General features: G+C 46.5%; 1 protein-coding gene and 2 long non-coding RNA genes across 8 annotated transcripts in view; 1 reads left to right on the forward strand and 2 right to left on the reverse strand.

Annotated features, from left to right (window-relative positions):
- LOC138765224 (uncharacterized) overlaps positions 1–9529 on the reverse strand; it is a 24843-nt gene extending 15314 nt beyond the window's left edge. The window contains exons 1-3 of one of the 6 annotated variants that reach the window (XR_011358537.1): positions 9045–9529; positions 4679–4780; positions 898–1652 (exon numbers count right to left, since the gene is read on the reverse strand). This is a non-coding gene — a long non-coding RNA (uncharacterized lncRNA). Of the gene's footprint in view, positions 1–897; positions 1653–4614; positions 4781–9044 lie in introns of all 6 variants that reach the window. The other 5 variants (XR_011358534.1, XR_011358535.1, XR_011358536.1 and 2 more) reach the window with 5 other exon arrangements.
- On the forward strand, positions 9231–13983 carry LOC138765225 (uncharacterized). Its single transcript, XR_011358539.1, has 2 exons — positions 9231–9784; positions 13753–13983. It is a non-coding gene; the product is annotated as an uncharacterized lncRNA (long non-coding RNA).
- A 3977-nt stretch (positions 13984–17960) lies between these two features.
- On the reverse strand, positions 17961–21220 carry LOC138765226 (protein BTG2-like). Its single transcript, XM_069942204.1, has 2 exons — positions 20817–21220; positions 17961–19314 (listed from the first exon to the last, which is right to left on the reverse strand). The coding sequence occupies exons 1-2, from the start codon at positions 20926–20928 to the stop codon at positions 18983–18985; spliced, it is 444 nt and encodes a 147-aa protein (XP_069798305.1). The 5' UTR covers positions 20929–21220; the 3' UTR covers positions 17961–18982.
- Between the last annotated feature and the right edge of the window lie 456 nt (positions 21221–21676).

Genomic DNA, 21676 nt, shown 5'->3' on the forward strand with positions numbered 1-21676 from the left:
GGGAAACACACTCTCTGGATGATGTGTTTTTGTTTCAGAATCAGAATTTTTTTAACAAGTCATGAAATTTGTTGTTTTGCAGCGAGATCACACTACAGACATCATATTAAATTTAAATTTTAAAATGTAAAATTTTAATTTTTAAAAACATTTTTACTGTAGACGTACAGCACGGTAACAGGCCATTTTGGCCCATGAGTCCCTGCCACCCAATTAACCTAAGTTTCAAACAGAGGGAGGAAACCGGAGCCCACAGGGAAAGCCCACACAGATACAGGGAGAACGTATAAACTCCTTATGGTCAGTGTGGGATTCAAACCCCAGCCAAAGTTACCCACTCCCCCTCCCCCAACCCCAGATGAGGAGAAGCAGAGCAGGCCACCCTGCAGGTCAGTGACCACGGCAGAAGATCAGTGAGAGGGTTGGTCCCTGAGGGACCTGCACAGGCTGCGGGCAACTTACGGTCAGGGGGCCCGCACGGGCTGCAGGCTGCTGGAAACTGCTCGTGGGAATCAGGGATCGGAGGTGGGATTCAAGACGGTGATGAGGGCAAGAAGGACTCCCAAAGGGCCTCAGGCAATGAAGGCTTCCTGATCGCGTCGGGGGTTCGGATCTGGAGCTCAGGTGGCCGACGGATTGAACAGGAGTCTGTACAACTGCAGAGGCTGGGGGAGGTGAATCCACGGACACTCGGTGACTCTGAAGAGACTCCCTTTTGCTTCTCGTACATTAAGAGGGCCGGGAAACACTGATGGTGACCCTTTGTCTGCCTTACAGCAGGCAGAATCTAAAGTAGATCATGTACGTTACATTTCTCATATATTATTACATGATAATAAGAGGAACCTTGAACCTGGTTAAGACACTCTCAATAAACAGAAAGGTTTAAGTAAATACCTTAACTGTAGCATCGTGACCCAGTCACGCTGGCTGTGAAACCACTAGACTGTGACTCCATTTCCATCCATGTGATTCATGGTGAACCACATGCTGTCATTGATCCAACGTGCCCATTCTTCTGGAAATATTAGCAAGGGTAAGCAATGTCAAACTTCAAGTCAAGTTTATTGTCATCTGATTGTACAAGTGCAACCTGACGAAACCATTCTCCGGTCCTCAGTACAAAACATGCAGATACACAACCAGACAGAATACACATACAGACAAACAATACGTATGCAGGACAAGTATTTCATCTGTACAAATAAATAAATATTTTTTTCATAAATAGTAGAGTCTCGGGTGGTCAGTGTGGGCAGTTCCTTTGGTCGTTCAGCGTTCTCGCTGCCCGTGGGAAGAAGCTGTTCCTCAGCCTGGTGGTGCCGGCTCTGATCCTCCTGGATCTCTTCCCCGTCGGGAGCAGCTGAAAGATGCTGTGTGCAGGGTGGAAGGGGTCCTCGACGATTTTGCACGCCGTCTTCAGGCAACGATCCCGGTAGATATGGGGGAGGGAGGCTCCAATGATCTTCTCTGTCACTTTAACAGCCCTGTGGATTGACCTCAGATTCATTTCTCTGCAGCAACCATACCACACTGTGATGGAGGCGGCCAGGACGCTCGTGATAGAACTCCTATAGAAGGGTGACATGATGGTGGCCGGTGGCCTTGCCCACTTCAGTCTTCTCAGGACGGGCAGTCGCCGTTGCACCTTCCTGACAAGTGAGAAGATGCACATAACACCGCAAGTTCCATGAATGAGCAGAGTTTTAAGAGGGAGGTCACTGGTCTGGATTCAGGGCAAAGGCAGTCCAGATGCTGAGATCTTGTCTGCCAGTTGGATGAAGGTGACAAACACACTCATCCCTTCCTTAAATGTCAGATTTCAGATTTGTTGTCAGAGTACATAAGGACATCACATACAACCCTAAGATTCTTTCTCCTGTGGGCGAGGCAGAATTGCCACTTATTGGCAGGTGCAGAAATAAAACTGACTCACGTACACATGTGAACAAATAAAGAAATGTAGACAAACTGACTGTGTATTACAGGGAGAAACATTAATAAAGTGTGAGAGTCTTTAAATGAGCCCCTGATGGAGTTTGTCGTTGAGGAGTCTGATGGTGGAGGGGGAGCAGCTGTTCCTGAACCTGGGGGTGCGAGTCTTGTGGCACCGAGACCTCTTTCCTGATGGCAGCGGAGAGCGTATAACAGAATAGAGAACAGAGCGAGAATATAAACCAAGGTGAAAATTAGCCAAAGGCCAGAACAATTTGTATGACTCTGGTCAAATTACACGTCACCCTTCATATTCCACATGCTGCTGGCTTTCCTTCTCAAAACTTTTGTTCCATTTTTGTTTGAGCAAACTGCCACAAATCGTTCAATGTCTGCCCCCGACCTTAATCGTGTTGGGCACAATGCCCACAGGGATACTGGTGAAATGGGCAATGCCTCAACAAACTATCCTACAATGGAAACCAGAGTGAATGAACCAGAATAAGTCATACAAGTATAAATACTTCTAATGAAAGATCACTGGCTCAAGAGCAAAGAGTCGGTCCAACGTGGAGTATTGTGAGCAGTTTTGGGCTCCTCATTTGAGAAAGGATATGCTGACATTGGAGAGGGTTCAGAGAAGGTTCAGATGAATGATTCCTGGAATGAAAGGACTATCACGAGGGGAGCGATTTTGACAGCTCTTGGCCCATACTCATTGGGATTTAGGAGAATGAGGCTGGATCCCATTAAATATTTCAAAGGCGTGGACAGAGTAGATGTAGAAAGGTTGTTCCCCACAGTGGGAGACTCTAGGTCAAGAGGGCACAACTTCAGGATTGAAGGGCGTCTACTTAGAACAGAGATACAGAGAAATTTCTTCAGATACAGGGTGGTAAATCTGGGGAATTTGTTGCCATAGGCAGTTGTGGAGGTCAGATCATTGGGTGTATTTAAGGCAGAAATTGATGGGTTCTTGATTAGCCAGGGCATCAAAGGTTATGGGGAGAAGACTGAGTAGTGGGGCTGAGTGGAGAAATGGATCAGCTCATGATTAATGGTCGAGCAGACTTGATGGGCTGAATGGCCAATTTATACTCCCATATCTTTTGGTCTTATGGTCAGAACCTCTATAAGAATACATCAATAGCTCTATCGCTGTAATAAAGTGTCCAAAGGTTACTCACAGTAATTACGAACATAAGCAACAGGAGGGGAGAAATTTCTTCAGCAAGTGAGTGGGAAACCTTTGGAACTTGCTTCCATGGGTGGCTGTGGAGGACAGGTTTTTGGGTGTATTTATGGCAGAGATTGATAGGTGTCTGATGTGGTGCACTGAGGTAGCAGCACACACTCGGAAAAGACTGTACAACAGGCTTTATTCCAGAAAAACTTCATGCCTTGGGTCTCCCTGTGTGAGTGGCTCAGGAGGGGCCAGCTCAGGTTTATATTCAGCTCAGCTGATTAACAGTCGGCCAGGTGGAGTCAGCCCCCAGGTGGTCTATTCAGGTCGGCTGATTGACAGCCAGCCAGGTGGAGTCAGCCCCTTAGGTGGTCTTCCTGCAGGTACAGAGATCACCCCCTGCAGTAGGCTGGTGGTCTTATCACCACATCTGAATAGTTGGGGTATCAATAGTTATTGGGAGAAGGCAGGGAAGTGGGGCTGTGGGAGAATGGACTCAGTGGGACACCAATATCTCTGAGCAGAAATCCCTGCAAAGGGACACGGCCCAGGATATTACAGGTAAAACCCTCCCCACCATCGAGAACATCGACAGGAAACGCTGCCGTTGGAGAGCAGCAGCAATCATCAAGGATCCACCCCACCCAGCACTCACTCTGTTCTCGCTGCTGCCATCAGGAAAGAGATGTCGGTGCCACAAGACTCGCACCACCAGGTTCAGGAACAGCTGCTCCCCTCCACTATCAGACTCCTCAACGGCAAACTCAATCAGGGACTCATTTAAGGGCTTTTACTTTTCACATGGTTTATTATTGAAATTTTTTTTCTGTATTGCACAGTAAGTTTGTTTACGTCTTTCTTTTGTACACGTATCTTTTTTGAGTACAGTTAACACTACTGATAAGTAGAGATTCTGTCTGGCCCACAGATAAAAGAACCTCAGGGTTGTATGTGATGTCATGTATGTCCTCTGACATTAACTTTGAACTTGACTACTCAAAGCACACAGTATTTAAGAAATATTTGATCAGTTCTTGGTGGGCCAACCTGCAACAAGCAGCAGATGAAAAGCTGGTAAATGCGATTAGTGAAGATGGGCATTCGATCGTTAGGATGGGAAAGGAGAGGGTCATGGTTGGTGCAGTGGTTAGCGCAATGGCGTTGCAGCATCAGCGACTGGGGTTCGAATCCTGCGCTGTCTGTAAGGAGCTTATATGTTCTCCCCGTGTCTGCGTGGGTTTTCCCCGAGGGCTCTGGTTTCCTCCCACCATTCGAAACATACCGGGGGCTGTAGGTTAATTGGGTATAAATTGGGCAGCATGAGCTCATGGGCCAAAAGGGCCTGTTACCGTGCTGTATGTCTAAAGTAAATCTAAATTTAATTTTAATTCGCTGCAGGCAGCTGAATGAGGCAAACCCCACAACTGAACATCCCATCTCAGTTTCAATGCAATCAGATAACAATGAATTATTATTTTGTTTTATTTATTTCTAACCTTCCTGTCCTCAGTAACCTTCACCGAGCGATTTCATAGACACATGTGAGATGAATAATGATACCTCAGGAAAATCTGATTTATGTAATGCGACAGGACTCTCTTTATATTCGTTCATGCCTCGTTACCCGTGCCAGTCAGTGCAGGTCTTGCTGGATTCCAGGAGCTATAAGTGGTGTCAGACAGGAGAAGAAATTCAAACCAATTTCCCTTGGACTTAATTACTCAGTCCCAGCCCAGAGGAGAGTGGGTGAAACAGCAGAGGGACTGTGGCTGCACTTTAGAATCAGATTCAAAATCAGAATTTATTGACATGGGCATGTCACGAAATTCGATGTTTCGCGGCAGCGTCCAAGGTGGACAAGTTCCTATAAATTTCATTTTCTAAAATACACTTTTTAAAAAAAATTAGTGCAAAAAAGGAGAAGGTGAGGTAGCATCCCTGCGTCATTGTCCGTTCAGAACTCTGATGGTAGAGGGGAAGAAGCTATTTTTGTACCTTTAGGTGTTCATCTTCAGGCTCCTAGACCTCCTTCCTGATGGTAGCAGAGTGAAGAGGGCACAGCCTGGGTGGTGGAGGTCCTTGATGATGGAAACTGCTTTCTTGAGATACCCCCTCTTGTAGATGGCCGCAATGGAGTGCCCATAATATCGCTGGTCAAGTTCACAACTCTCTGAAGTCTTTTCCTGTCCTGTACATTGGCACCTCCGTACCAGACAGTGATGCAACCAGTCAGAATGCATAGGATGTCATAGGGGCTCTGTGGTTAGTAATGGATTTCTTAAGGTGGTATGTGAGTGGCTAAAAAAAAGGTTGAGAACCACTGTCCTAAGCTCAAAACATTCTTATGAAGATCAATGTTCCAAAATATTGCTTTATGACCACATGTAATGGCTGACATCTTATTTCAAGACTGATTAGAGACACATCAGTCAGGGAAAGTAGAACTCCTCCTCTACAACATAGGACATGGAATATAGAACAGAACAGTACAGGCCCTTCAGCCCTCGATGTTGTGCCGACCCATTAATTCCTTTAAAAAAGTACAAAACCCTCCCTACCCTATAAAGTAGCCTGAATACGGGATTGCCTGATCTCAGAAGCTAAGCAGGCACAGGCCTGGTCAGTATTTGGAGGAGAGACCGCCTGGGAACACCAGGTGCTGTAGGTTTCTGTGAGGGGCACTGGACAAAGGACAACTCTCTGTCTGCCTTAGGGTAGACAAAAGTTAAAGAATTTCATGTGTTACATTCTCAACGTAATATTACGTGGCAATAATGGAACCTTTAAGCTTTAATCCTCCATTTTTCCTTCATCCATGTGCCTGTCTACGAGTCTCTTAAGTCCCCTTAATGTTTCAGCCTCCACCACCATCCCTGGCAAGGTATTCCAGGCCCGCACTTACCCCTGATGTCTCCCCTAAACTTCCCTTCCTTCACTTTGTACATATATTCTCTGGTGTTTGCCCTGGAAAAAAGCTGACTTTCTTCCTATGCCTCTCAGAATCCTGATTTTGAAGTCTCCTCTCATCCATCTCCACTCAAAAGTGTAAAGTCCCAGCTCTGCTAACCTTGTCTCATAAGGCTTACTTTCCAATCCAGGCAACATCCTGGTAAATCTCCACTGCCCCCTCTCCATAGCTTCCACATCCTTCCTATAATGAGGAGACCAGAACTGAACACAATACTCTAAGTGTCGTCTCACCAGATTTGTAGAATTGCAACATGTCCTTTTGAGTCTTGAATTCAATCCTCCTATTAATGAAGCCCAACATCCCATAGGCCTTAACTATCCTATCAACCTGTGCGGTGACCTTGAGGGATGTATGGATTTAGATCTCATGGTCCCTCTGTTCATCCACACTCTTAAGGAACAGACCATTAACCCTGTACCCAGCCTTCTGGTTTGTCCTTCCAAAATGCATCACTTCACACTTATGTGGAGAGAACTCCATCTGCCACTTTTCCACCCAACTCTGCATCCTGTCTATATCCTCTTGTCACCTTCGACAACACTTGGCTCCATCCTCAACTCCTCAAACCATCCTGTCATCTGCAAACTTAGTGACCCATCCGTCCGCCTCTTCATCCAGGTCATTGATAAAAATCACAAAGTGTGGGGGTCCCAGAACAGATCCCTGCAGCCCCTCTACTAGTCACCGACCTCCAGGAAGAATACTTTCCTTCCACTACTACTCTCTGCTTTCTTCCTACAAGCTCATTTATTTTATCTACACAGCCAAGGTTCCACTGATCCTGAGCCTCATGACTTTCTGAATAAGTCTCTCATGTGGGAACCTTGTCAGATGCCTAACTAAAATCCATGTCGACCACATCTATCACCCGACCCTCATCAATTTCCTTTGTTATCTCGTCAGAAAATTTAATTAGGCTCTTGAGACATGACCTTCCCTTCACAAAGTCATGCTGTCTGTCCTTGAGTATATCTGTCCTGGAGCCTCCATGTCGATGCAATCACAAAGAAGGCTCGCCAGTGACTATACTTTGTGAGGTGTTTGAGAAGATTCAGTGTATCACCAAAGACTCTTGAAAACTTCACTCTGCTACCATTAGGAAAAAGGTCCAGGAGCCTTCAGATGAGCCCTCAGCGGCACAAGGACAGCTTCCTCCCCACTGACATCAGATTCCTGAATGATCAATGAACCACAGACACTGCCTCACTTTAACTTTTCATCCACTATTTTTATTTATTGTTGTAAGGTGGTTTATATGAATGTTTGCCCTGTGAAGCTGCCGCAAAACAACAAATTTCATGATGTGTTCATGACAATAAATTCTGATTCTGAAATGAATGGAAAAAAATGGTTGAGAACCACTGCCTTAGACCCCACTGCTTATGTCCTGGTCAGGTTTAGGTGCCTAGTATGCAGTCTTACAACCGAAGCTGTGGCTTGTGTTTAATAGAACTCTGGTCACAGGGGACAAGGAGAAGGTTGATTCTGGTGCCAGTCATTGTCTCTACTTGTCGAACCTCTTTGTGAGACTGGGCGATACCCAAAAAATAACTCCTTTATCATCAACATTCTTCTCTCCGTGTGGGAAAGGAAGCCCTGTACCTCTGGGGTTGCTGCCAGAGCATTAAAGTACTTGTAATTTTCCAGCACACTGAAGGTTCCCAGTCTTGGTTGTGTACTTACACAGAGCCTGCTCTGCCCTGGTCTTTAGAGAACAAGTCCTGAAACTGGCAACACAAGCAGAAGGAATGGGACTGAAGGTGTGTGGCAAGCTTGCCTTTGTGGTCAGGCCATTGAGTACAGGAGTGAGGGGTATATGTTGCTGCTCTATTAAACTTTGGTTATAGGAAGGATGCAGAGGCTTTGGAGAGGGTGGAGAAGAGGTTCACCAGGACGTGGAGGCTTTGGAGAGGGTGGAGAGGAGGTTCACCAGGATGTGGAGGCTTTGGAGAGGATGGAGAGGAGGTTCATCAGGATGTGGAGGCTTTGGAGAGGGTGGAGAGGAGGTTCACCAGAACATGGAGGCTTTGGAGAGGGTGGAGAGGAGATTCACCAGGATGTAGAGGCTTTGGAGAGGATGGAGAGGAGGTTCACCAGGATGTGGAGGCTTTGGAGAGGGTGGAGAGGAGGTTCACCAGAATGTGGAGGCTTTGGAGAGGGTGGAGAGGAGGTTCACCAGGATGTAGAGGCTTTGGAGAGGTTGGAGAGGAGGTTCACCAGGATGTGGAGGCTTTGGAGAGGGTGAAGAGGAGGTTCACCAGGATGTGGAGGCTTTGGAGAGGGTGGAGAGGAGGTTCACCAGGACGTGGAGGCTTTGGAGAGGGTGGAGAGGAGGTTCACCAGGATGTGGAGGCTTTGGATAGGGTGGAGAGGAGGCTCACCAGGATGTGGAGGCTTTGGAGAGGATGGAGAAGAGGTTCATCAGGATATGGAGGCTTTGGAGAGGGTGGAGAGGAGGTTCACCAGGACGTGGAGGCTTTGGAGAGGGTGGAGAGGAGGTTCACCAGGATGTGGAGGCTTTGGAGAGGGTGGAGAGGAGGTTCACCAGGACGTGGAGGCTTTGGAGAGGGTGGAGAGGAGGTTCACCAGGATGTGGAGGCTTTGGATAGGGTGGAGAGGAGGCTCACCAGGATGTGGAGGCTTTGGAGAGGATGGAGAAGAGGTTCATCAGGATATGGAGGCTTTGGAGAGGGTGGAGAGGAGGTTCACCAGGACGTGGAGGCTTTGGAGAGGGTGGAGAGGAGGTTCACCAGGATGTAGAGGCTTTGGAGAGGGTGGAGAGGAGGTTCACCGGGACATGGAGGCTTTGGAGAAGGTGGAGAGAAGGTTCACCAGGACGTGAAGGCTTTGGAGAGGATGGAGAGGAGGTTCACCAGGACATGGAGGCTTTGGAAAGGGTGGAGAGAAGGTTCACCAGGATGAGGAGGCTTTGGAGATGGTGCAGAGGAGACTCACCAGGATGTGGAGGCTTTGGAGATGGTGCAGAGGAGACTCACCACAAATATTTACAATCTTTCCATAAAGATTCTTGATTCTTTCCACGTGGACATTTCTTCTGCCTTTAGACTTCAGCTTCACAAACTCCCCTCCCCCCACTCCGCCACTTCCCTCCCATTCATTCTATTCCTCTACCCCTCCTCCACCCCACTCTCTCTCTGACTTTCAATGAGGAAAACTTTCTCAAAGGCAGTTGTCCAACGACGAGCCAAAAGCAACAGGCGAGAGGTAAATTCAGGACCAGTCTCAAAGCCCATCCCACTTTGGCCAATTGGGAGGCAAATAAAATAAAGGATGACATCACAGGAAATCTGTGTGCTGATTGGCTGGTGGTCATTGTGCCTTTATTTGCCCTATCTAGAGTCAGGGTACCTCCAGGTATGAAAAAATACAACCAAGATAAACTGGAGGAAAGTCACTAGATAGTCGGTAGAATGGCCCAATGTGTATTAAATGAATGGGGTAACAGCACAGAGATGCAGAGGCTGAAGAAGTTCAGAGGAATAGCTCACCAAAATGCTGGAGGAATTCAGCCAGTCTTTCCGAGTCCATATATTGCTGATGTTTCGGGCCTGAGCCCTTCTTCAAGGAATAAGCAGAATGAGCCAGAAGCAGGAAATCTCGGAGCACAGACAAGGCCGGCTGGGGGAGGAAACCAGACCCACACAAGGTGTTCATTGGATATGATCAGGGGAGAGGTGAGAATTTATCATGTCTGTGCGAAAGGAGACAGGGAAGGGAAGTCCTGGCCGTGCCTGAGATCATAGACAGACACATCGGTAAGGGGATGGGATGGGAAATTGAAATGGGTGGCCTCTGGGAGATCCACGCTATCACGGCGAACCCAGTTCTGGGCCACTGTTGATGTTTTTATTTAATTTTAATTTTAATCTTAAATTTAGACGTACAGCACAGTTACAGGCCCTTTCAGCCCACAGGCCTGTGCTCCCCAATTACAACCAATTGACCATAGAACCAGTGCATTTTGAACGGTGGGAGGAAACCGGAGCAGACACAGGGAGAACATATTAACTGTGTCACTTTTGTTATCCACAGTGAAATCCATGCAGTGTATAGGTTAAATTATATTCATTTACTTGCAGATGTTCATTTCAAGTATTATTTGTGTCTGTAATTAAAATGGGTTGAACTTTCTGCTGAGACAGTTCCTCTACAAATCTTTAATCGAAAAACAGGATAAGCTGGAGTACCTTACTCAATCTGGTGTCGCTGGGAAGTTTTCTGCCATCTCCCAGTTCCTGTCCAATCAAATGTAATCAATGTTTTTTTCATTATAACTGGCACCAACTCTGTCTGTATAAATAAACTGTGTAAAGTTTCATTGTGTAATGGGTGTAACTGGGACCTTTTAATGATTATTTGCTGAACAGTGCAGACGTTGTCAAAATTCAACAGGCATCTTGCAAAATATTAATAACTGCAAGATTATAACCTCTCATCTCACCCTGGAGAGGGTGCAGAAAAGGGTGGCCTAGTTAGTGTAGTGGTACAGTGCCAGCGACCCGGATTGGAATCACGTACTGTCTGTAAGGAGTTTGCATGTTTTCCCCATATCTGCGTGGGTTTCCTCCAAGTACTCCGGTTTCATCCCACCCTTCAAAATGTACCGGGGTGGGGGGAGGTTATAGCTTAAATTGGATGCAATTGGGCGGCACGGGCCAAAATGACCTGTTACCGAGCTGAGTGCCTAAAATTAAAATTTTATAGAGTGCCTTCCGAGACACAGAATGCTCATGGATTCTCCTCCGAATCGAAGCAGTGAAGCCAAACACAAAGAACATTACAACAAAGTGGGTTTCAGGCCTGAGCCCTTCATCAAGGTACAAGCAAAAAGCAGGCAGGCATCTGAATAGAACGGTAGGGTGAGGAGAAAGGAAGGAGTAGAGGCCCACAGGAAGGAGGCCAAGGGCAGACAAGGGTGGAAGGGAAGAAGAGAAAAATGCTGGGAAGTGAAAGGGGGTAGCTCTCTGAATGGAGAGCAAAGGGGGCGGGGAGCTGGAGAAAAGGAGACAGAGGGATGGGGAAGAGAGGGAGATGGGACAGGTCTGAAGGAAACCAGAGAAGTCGATGTCAATGCCATCTAGCTGGAGAGCGAGCAGTTTGAAATGATTTTGCACGTCATTGTAGCCTAGAACCATAGAACGTTACAGCACTAAAAAACAGGCCATTCAACCATTCTGGTCTGTGCCAACCATTAAAACTAGAAAGACCCACTGGCCTACTCTCATTCCATAACCCTCCAGACCTCTCCTATCCATGTATTTATCCAATTTATTTGTAAAACTCAAGATTGAATCTCCATTCACACTCCCACCGTTCTGAGTGAAAGGCTTTCCCCTAATGATCCCCTTGTACCTCTCCCCTTTCAGCCTAAAGCTATGATCTCTCGTATTTATCTCCCCCAATCTAAATGGAAACATCTTACTCACATCTACTCTGTCCATAACCCTCATAATCTTATAAACTCTATCGTCTCCCCTCATTCTTCTTCATTCAAAGGAGTATAGTCCTAACCTGTTTAATCTTTCGTGGTAACTCAACTCCTGAAGACCCAGCAACATCCTAGTAAATCTTCTCTGAACTTTTTCAGACTTATTGATATCCTTCCTGCTGCTGGGCGACCAGAACTGCACAAAATGTGGCCTCACCAATGACTTGAATAACTTCAACGTAACATCCCAACTCCTATACTCAACCCTGTCTACCTGTGACACCACCTTCAGGGAACAATGTGTCTGTATCCCCAGGTCTCTGCTCCTCCGTGCCTGACCATTTACTGTGTACGTCCTACCCGGATTCACTCTTCCAAAGTGAAACACCTCACACTTATCTGCATTAAATTCCATCAGCCATTTACTGGCCCAATTTCCCAGCTGGTCCAGATCCCTCTACAAGCTTTGAAAATCTTCCTCTCAGTCCATGATGCCTCCTATCTTTGGTGTCATCACCAAACTTGTGGACCCAATTCACCACATTGTCATCTAGGTCATTAATATAGATAAAAAACAATAAAGGTCCCCAAACAGATCCCTGAGGCCCACCACTCGACACAGGCCTCCAGTTTGAGAAGCAACCATCCACCACCACTCTCTGTTTTCTCCCATCAAGTCGATTTCGAATCCAGTTTCCAACCTCTCTATGTAGACCTAGTGTCCTAATCTTCTGAACCAACCTCTCCTGTGGTACCTTGTCAAAGGCCTTACTAAAGTCCCTATAGACAACATCCACTGCCTTTCCCTTATCAACCTTCCTGGTAACTTCCTCAAAACTCTACAAGATTTGTTAAACATGACCTACTGTGTACAAATCCACGCCGACTGTCCTTAATCAGCTGATGATGGTCCAAATATCTATAAATCCTATCTCTCAGAAATCCTTCCAATAATTGACATACTACTGATGTCAGGCTCTCTGGCCTATAATTGCCTAGTTTTCTCTTGGAGCCCTTCTTAAACAGCAGGACAACATGAGGTACTCTCCAATCCTCTGGCCCCTCCCCCATGATTAAGGACATTTTTAATATATCTAGCAGGGGCCCTGCCATCTCAGCACTTGGTCTTCCTGAAGGTGCGGGGGAATATCATATCAGGCCTGAGGGATTTGTCCACTTTTATTCATTGCAAAGGTGGCAAGGACCTCCCTCTCCTTAAACTCCATATGTTCTAATGCCTGAGGAAGTGTTTTGGACTGGTTTTATCACAATTGTTCATTGTCCCAGACATTAGGACTGGAAAATCCCATTACACCATAGCCTGAACCTTCCTGTTCTGCGACAAATATAAAGCCACTATACCTTTGATGAGTAATGAAATGGAGCTCGGTAAAACCCCAAACATCCCCCGCCCCGGATTAGCAGACATTTGTTTACAATGGTTATCCCACAAAACCAGGCATTCAATATTTATTCCTCTCCTCCAGTCAGGTTTGGGGCCAGAGGCAGAATTGAAACCATTGTGGTTTCCCATGAGGAACACCAGATACAAAGGGACTAGAATATGGTAAATAGAGGCTGTTCAGCCCTACAAATACAATCATGGTTTCTCCCATCCAATACAATCATGGTTTCTCAGAACCATTCTCTCCCTTTCTTTCCAGACTGCCTGTCTCTCAGTTTGAAGATGGCAGCACTCTTGCTTTGGTAACGTGGTGCTGCCGCAGGTGCAGACCTGAGGGGAGCAGAGACGTGGCTTTCAGCTCTCTTCCACATGATATTACTGCCTGACTGTCCCGGCCAGATGTCCATGTAGGTTTAAACTGGCTGTGAAACGGTGCTGTTTATCATTCATCGAAGACCCACAGAGGTCTCTGCACATGATGGTATTGTCCATGCATGGCTGCCCAGACCATCTAGGTAACATCTGGCTAAGAGGGAGAAGCCTGGGAGAGGGCCCTACAGGGGAGGAGACCATGTCAGAAATCAATGAGGGGCTCAATGGCTGGACTCACACCAGGCCGAAGGCTGTTCGTGGGATGGGGACTAGAATCTATAAGGGTGTCAATGGTGAGCAGGGGTCCCAAAGGGCCTCCGGTGCTGACAGCTTTTTAATTTCCTTACTGAGGGGTCTGTTTTTGGCTGTAGTGTTCTATGATCTAAGTTCTTTGAAGACAAAGGAACCTTGGAATATCCCTTGTTGTCTTTCAATAGCTTCTGCAGTGGCTCCATTGAAAAAAGACTTGCTGGATCACAGCACAGAACAGGAGCTGCTCTGCTCAAGATCAGAAGCTGCTGAAGGCAGATCAGGACATCACACAAATGTTTCTCCCCTCCACAGACTTCATCCACATCTCCCAGTGAAGGACCCTCAGACACACTCTCTTCTCCCTCCTCTCAACAGGTGAAATACCCACGAACAGGATTAAAAATTTCTTCCCTTCAGCCGTCAGGCTCCTGAATGAACCCCACAACAGGTCTCTTGCGCTGCCCTTGCCTGGTGCTAATTGATTTTCCTTCTCATTGTAATCCCACCCTCTCTAAATTGAGTTCTTTCCCTGGCTGAAACTTGGGAAACACAAAAGTCTGCAGACGTTGTGATTGTACTCAAAACATAGAAATGCTGGAGGAACTCAGCCAGTCTCATGGCAGTCGTAGGAGGTAAAGATACATCAGCCACATTTTTGGCCTGAGCCCTTCCTCAAGGTGTGAGTGAAAAGAGACAGGTGTCTGTATTACAGGCCGGGGGAAGAATGGGAGGGGGAGGAGTCCAGACCAACAGACAAAAGGTTTTAATTGGATACGATAAGGTGAGAATTGATTTTGGCTCTGTGAAAGGAGACAGGGAAAAGGGGAGGGAGAGAGAGAGAGTTGGGGGAAGATGGGATGGGGTGTTTTACACAAGGACTGGAGAATGCTATTTTGTCAGGTTGAACTTATACAATCAGATGATAAATGAACTTGAACATTGATTTTCAAAGGAATCTAAGATTCCATGAAGGAGTTTCTATTTCCAGGGGTAGTAGTGCTGGCTGCACAGTTGGATTGCAAGATCATGTGGCATCAAAAGTAAAACAGAAATAGTGAACTGGATTCAACGATGGCTGGACGGGAGAAGCCAGAGAGTAGTGGTGGATAATGGCTTTTCAGACTGGAGGCCTGTGACTGGTGGTGCCTCAGGGATCGGTGCTGGGACCATTGTTGTTTGTCATCTATATCAATGATCTGGATGACAATGTGGTAAATTGGATCAGGAAGTTTACAGATGACACTAAGATTGGAGGGGTTGTGGACGGTGAAGAAGGTTTTCAAAGCTTGCTGAGGGATCTGGACCAGCTGGAAAAATCGTCTGGAAAATGGCAGATGGAATTTAATGCAGACAAGTGTGAGGTGTTGCATTTTGGAAGGAGAAACTAAGAAAGGACATACATGTTAGTGCACTGAGGTGTGCGGTAGAACAGAGGGATCTTGGAATACAGATACATAATTCCCTGGAAGTAGTGTCACAGATAGATAGGGTTGTAAAGAAAGCCTTCATATTGAGTACAGGAGTTGCGGTGTTACGGTAAAGTTGTCTATGCCATTGGTGAGGGTAAATTTGGAGAATTGTGTGCAGTTTGTCACCTAACCTCAGGAAAGATATCAATAAGAGAAAGATTGACAAGAATGTTGCCTGGACTTCAGGAATTGAGTTACAGTGAAAGGTTAAACAGGTTAGGATTTTATTCCCTGGAGCATAGAAGAATGAGGGGAGATTTGATGGAGGTATTTAAAATGAAGAGGGGATAGACAGAGTAAATGTAGATAGGTTTTTTCCACTGTGGGTAGGAGGGCATGGGTTAAGAGGGAAAGGGGAAAATGTTTAGGGGAAAGCAGAGAGTGGTGGGGGTGCGGAAAAACTGAAATTGTGAATGTGGGCTCAATTTTAACATTGAAGAAGAATTTGGACAGGTGCATGGATGGGAGAGGGATGGAGGGTGATGGACTGGGTCCAGGGGTCAGTGGGACTGGTCAAATGGCACTTTATATAAACCACACGTGGTATCGAAGGCATGTATTTATTTTGGCATGGAATGTCTGATTTTAACATTTGCAGATGCAGAATTCTCAATCCTACAATTCCAGTCATGGGATTGATCTTTCAACCATTCTCCACTGTGTGCAGTTCTGGTTGCCTAATTATAGGAAGGATATAAACTGAGTGGAGAGAGTGCAGAGAAGGTTTACCAGAATGTTACCTGGGTTTAAGCATCTAGAGTATAGGGAGAGATTGGACAGATTAGGTCTTTATTCTTTGGAGCGTAGAAGGTTGAGAGGGGATTTGATAGAAGTATTTAAGATTATGAAAGGGATAGACAGAGTGGATGTGGATAGACTATTTCTGTTAAGAGGAGGAAAGATTAAAACAAGAGGACATGAGTTAAGAATTAAGGGGCAGAGGTTTAGAGGTAACATGAGGGGGAACTTCTTTACTCAGAGAGTGGTAGCCGTGTGGAATGAGCTTCCGGGAGAAATAGTGGCGGCGGAGTCAATTGTATTATTTAAGAAAAGGTTGAACAGGTCTATGGATGAGAAGAAGATGGAGGGTTATGGGCATTGTGCAGGGAGGTGGGACTAGAGAGGGGTGTTTGGTTCGGTGCGGACTAGAAGGGCCTAATGGCCTGTTTCCGTGCTGTAATTGTTATGTTATGTTATTATATGTTTAGTTGAAAGGCAAAATTGCTCATTTGATTGAAGCCCACCGAGACCAACATCATGGGTTTTGCCAGGACCTTAACAGGAAACAGCAAGCTGTAATGTTATACTTTGCACTCCACTCACTAGCAGTAATGCCAAGTTATTTTGAACTTCAGAAACTTTGCAACATTCAGTCTCACAGCAGCTGCTTAAATCTGGAACAACATCAGGTGGAAGAACTGTTGACATTTCAGAAAAAAACTATCCTAGGCTTCCTGAATGGCTCTTGCCTGAATCATTGATAATTCATTTTCTGATGGTGTTCTCTCCAGAGCTCCCATGAGCAGTAGCAAAACAATGCTGGAAAATCTCAGCAAGTCAAACAGGGTCCTTAATGCTGCAAAGATAAATAGCCAATGTTTCAGGCTTGAGCCCTTCATCAGGGCTCCTGTAGCAGATAGACTTACAGGAACCAATGGCCAGAGGGTCCAGTAGTCTTGTCATATACCATCACCATAAGCTGACTGGAACCAGAGATCGTGTGTGATCTCACTGGCCTGAAGTTCTTTACATACCAAGCATTTTAAACCTAGGAAACTCAGCAGCCCATTTACATGCAGCAATGTTTCCAGAGACAAGGTGGACACCAGCTAATAACCATCACCAGGATTAGCCTGAACCAGCAGCACAAGGAATACTAGAACCCAGAAAGGCACTCAAAGACTATGAAGAACCTTGCAAAGCCTGCCAAGTGGTCAAGTGGATTTGCATTGTAATTAAACAGCTCTGGAACAAAAGTTCATTTATGCAGTCCCATTTCTCCACCACCTTCCCCAAAAAAAAAATAAAAGATAACATCAGTGATTCCTCTATGACATCTACAGGCCTTAGAAACAGAAAAATAGGTGCAGGAGTCGGCCATTTGGCCCTTCAAGCCTACGCCACCATTCAATAGAATCATGGCTGATCAGTACCTGGTTCCTGCCTTCTCCCCATACCCCTTGATCTGCTTAGCCACAAGAGCCAAATCTAACCTGCTCTTAAATATTGACAAGGAACCAGCCTCAACTACTTCCTGTGGCAAAGAATTCCACAGATCCACCACCCTGAGAGAAAAAAAACTTTCATCTCAGTCCTAAAAAACTTTCCCCTTAATCTGTAACCCCTGGGTTCTGCTTTTTCCCAGCATTGGAAACAACCTACCTACGCCTAGTCTGTCTAATCCCTTAAGAATTTTAGAGAAGATCCACTCTCAATCTTCTAAATTCTAGAGAGCACAACCCTAGCCTATCCAAACTTTCTTCATATGAAAGTCCTTCCATCCCTGGTATCAGTCAAGTGAATCTTCTCTACACCTGCTCCATGGTGATAAGTCGACCAAACTGCACGCAGTACTCCAGGTGTGGTCTCACGAAGGCCCTGTACAGCTGCAGCAGGATCTCCCTACTCCTGGCCTCAAATCCTCTCACTCTGGAAAGGGCGCGATTACAGAAATGCAAGTTTCTCAACTACATCAGATGAGGTAGTTAGAGACTTTGAACATCCTCAGAGAGGAAGTTGCAACTTGAGCAAGGTAGCCAAGTCAAACACCAAATCACAGGTCCACTTGCAGAGGGTTTCGTGAGACATCCGGCAATGACCAGCATTCAAGGAAATGTCTGATCTAGTACAAGCCATAATTTCAAAGTTTACTTGGTGACTGAAGATATCATAAATATTCAACCCCATGCAGAATGAAAGAAAGGTTTTCAAGCAAAAGTATATTTTAATTAAAACATAGAAAACTGTACAATTTCTTCAATGCAGCTGTACAATACTTAAAAATGTACAACAGTTCATTCACAGAGTATAGACTCAACTTATGTACATTTAACCAGAATAGATCCACAATATGTGACCAAAGGGATTTCTCCTCTTGCTCATTTTAAAACAGCATTATAAAATCTTGGTTTTACAACAAGCAACTGGAAATCATTCACAGTTTAGTCCAAAAGGCAGTGTCCCCTTAAGGGGAGGGGGATGCAAGACATCTTTAAAAATGGGTTCTTGACAAAATTACAATGAATTCTTTACAAGTATAACCCGAAAGTCTGCAGACACCATGGTTGAAGTAAAAACACAATGCTGGAGAAATTCAGGAGGTCAATGTCCTTTATAGGGCAAAGGACAAGATGCACAAACATTTCAGACTTGAGCCTTCAAGGCATGAGCAAAATGCAGGCAGGTGCCCAATTCATACCTTGAAGGGCTCAAACCCCAAATATTGGTTATGCATCTTAACCTTGCTGTATAAAATACACCGTATGACCTGCTGAATTGCGCTCCGACAATGATTCTTTACACGTCTGGCGTGAAAAACCAGAACCTGCTAGAATCAGACTTGTAAACAAAGATAGAATTTAGAAGTCAAAAATCAATCAATACACCACACTTGTGAAAATTAGCCAAACAGGATTAAAGTGTTTTCAGTGCTTTATTACCAACGCTCAACGTTGTATTTTCAGAATAAAGGTTAATCAGGTGTCAACCATGTTCACTCATCTGAAGTCACTAGAACCACCCACTTGAGAAACTATTTTACAATAGTTTCGCAACTGGATTTCAACCCACTGATGTTCCTTTGGTAAGTCCCTTCCCAGATTAATTTGTCATACCACAAATCAGTTCTGCTTGTGCAGGCTGATCACCAGGTCCGATTTTAAGCCACAGAACTCAAGGAAAAAAATCCACTTAAGGTACATATTGTTCAGTTACAGCAAAGTGCATCTCAGCTTGAAACAGCCATCCAGTAGTTTTTGGGAGGGCTTGCACGCCCCATGTTTAACTCATTTTTACAGGTTAGCATTCCGAGGTTGCTGGCTGGCGTGGCTTCGTACAGAACACAGATGGAGCCATCTTCTCCGATGCGGTAAGAGACCTCGTACGGATCCACCCAAAGAGTTAGTTCACTGGGCAGGAGCTTGTAGAGCTGCTGGCTGCTGAGCCCGATCCGGCTGGCAGCTTTCCCGATCAATGGGTCCATTTTGTGATTTATCCGTATGCAGCGGTAACCCGACCCTTTGCACGGCTTGTCAGGGAACCAGTGATGTCTGTAGTGCTCTGAAAGAGAAGATGGATGGCATCATTGTCACAGCTCAAAATAGCCAACACAGAGCACCTACAAACTTTGATCAAGAATCCACATCACACATTCCTGCGTTCAGTGCAGCAGAGAGGATTTCTGTGGATGCTGCCAGGACTTGTAGGGAGAGGTTGAGCAGATCAGGGTTTTAGTCCTTGAAGCACAAGGGGTGATCTTAAAAAAAAAATGGTCTTTTGTCCAGAGGACACAAGTTTAAAGTGAGGGAGAGACTTAATAGGAACCAGAGGGGTGACTTTTTTTTAAAAAAAGTGGTGGGTGTGTGAAACAGGCTGCCAGAAATGGTGGTTGAGGCAGGTACTACTGAGAAAAAAATTGGATTAATGCAGGGTTGGAATAAATTTAGAGTGCAAAATACAGGAAAATGAGACATTTCCACTTTCTAGGATTACACTAAATCTGGCTGGTTGCAAACTTTTAAAAGATGTTCAAATTCTCATTAGCAGAAGTAATCTTTTAAGAAGGATTTCTCTAAAATAGCCAGAAGTTGCATTCAGCTTGGAGGAAATGTTATTTTTAAAACCCAGAGGTTACACAAGTTCTGTTCCAGACTGAATATTTACAAACAATGCAGAACTTGACAAAGAATCTCTTCAAACTTCAGATTTGTTTATCCATGTACTAGGTACACATTTTTAGACATGGGGGAAAGGCCAAGTTACACACTAGCAAAAAAGCTGAAGACATTAGCAAAATTCATACCGCCTCAGTTGGGAACCAGGAACTTAGATCAGTTAGAAAGTTGGGAAACTTAAGTTTCACAAGTTACTGAAAAGCTGGTTTAACTGGAGCTCATTGGATGAGTTCATCCACACTGATCTATTAAAGTTAGTTACTAATTTTTCTGTTTTGTTGTTTGGATATTTATGATTTCTTAACCCTTTTATTTTTAAAGTCAGTCTATGTTTTAAAGTAGGAAATAGAAGTTAAGTTTAGAGTAGTGTCCGGTAAAGGTTAACAGCGGCCATTCAGCCCAGCCTCGCCCTTCCGTCTCCTCTCCAGAGGAGCTCCCTCCGTCCCCCCTCCACGGCGCTCCCTCCGCCCACCCTCCTCCCGGAGGAGCCCCCGGCGCTCCCTCCGTCCACCCTCCTCCCGGAGGAGCCCCCGGCGCTCCCTCCGTCCACCCTCCTCCCGGAGGAGCCCCCGGCGCTCCCTCCGTCCACCCTCCTCCCCGGAGGAGCCCCCGGCGATCCCTCCGACCACCCTCCTCCCCGGCGCTCCCTCCGACCACCCTCCTCCCCGGCGCTCCCTCCGACCACCCTCCTCCCCGGAGGAGCCCCCGGCGCTCCCTCCGCCTACCCTCCTCCCCGGCGCTCCCTCCGACCACCCTCCTCCCCGGCGCTCCCTCCGACCACCCTCCTCCCCGGAGGAGCCCCCGGCGCTCCCTCCGCCTACCCTCCTCCCCGGCGCTCCCTCCGACCCCCTGCCCGGAGCGCCCCGGCTCTTCCTCCTCCGGACTCACCGGCCAACGCGTCGTGCAGCGAGCGGCCGAAGACGTGCAGCTGCGTCGGGCTGACCAAGCCGGTATTCCGCAACAAGCGGCTGACGAACCCAACAGCCGCTGCGATCTCCATCCTCGCTCAGTGCGGGCAGCCGCTCGCCGCCGCCTTCTTATACAAGCCCACCGTCAATCACAGCGCAGGCCCGCCTCCGTTGGCGATTCCGACCAATCACAGCGCAGGCCCGCTGGTCAATCTCAGCGCGGGCCCGACCCCGACAGGGCACCCGTCAATCAGACAGAAGACCCACCGCTGGCTGAGCTCTCGACCTATCACCGCCGGGAGCCGACAGTCAATCATAGCGCTGACCTGCCTCTGGCAGCGCCGCTCATCAATCGCAGCGCAAGCCTGTCCGTCAATCACTGAACAGGCCCGCCCTCTGGCAGAGCGCCTGGCCAATCACACCTTGTGCCACTCGTCCTCTGACGGCAGCTATTTCAAAGACCAATGGGATGGCGACGGTCTGAGGCGGAAGCGGTTGACGTCTGCGGTGACGTCAATGCCGTGGCCTGATCCTAGTAAGGATGGAGTAATAATGGTCCCTGGCAACAACCCTGGCAGGTGAGTAATAATGACTCATGGAGCAAGGAAGCAACAGGTGAGTAATAATAACAACCGGAAATGCATAAATGAGCAATAAGGACTAGCACCAAGGAATAACTAGAGAAGTAATAATGACCCACAGCAACAAGGAAGGACTAAATGATGGAAAAGGGTGAGTAATAATGACCAATAACCAATGGTAAAGATGCATAACCGACACTTCGGGCTTGAGCTCTTCATCGGGGGCTCAAACCCACAACGTCACTTACCTTTTTTTATC

The sequence above is a fragment of the Narcine bancroftii genome, chromosome 5 (assembly GCF_036971445.1).
Source record: "Narcine bancroftii isolate sNarBan1 chromosome 5, sNarBan1.hap1, whole genome shotgun sequence".
NCBI lineage: Eukaryota > Metazoa > Chordata > Chondrichthyes > Torpediniformes > Narcinidae > Narcine > Narcine bancroftii.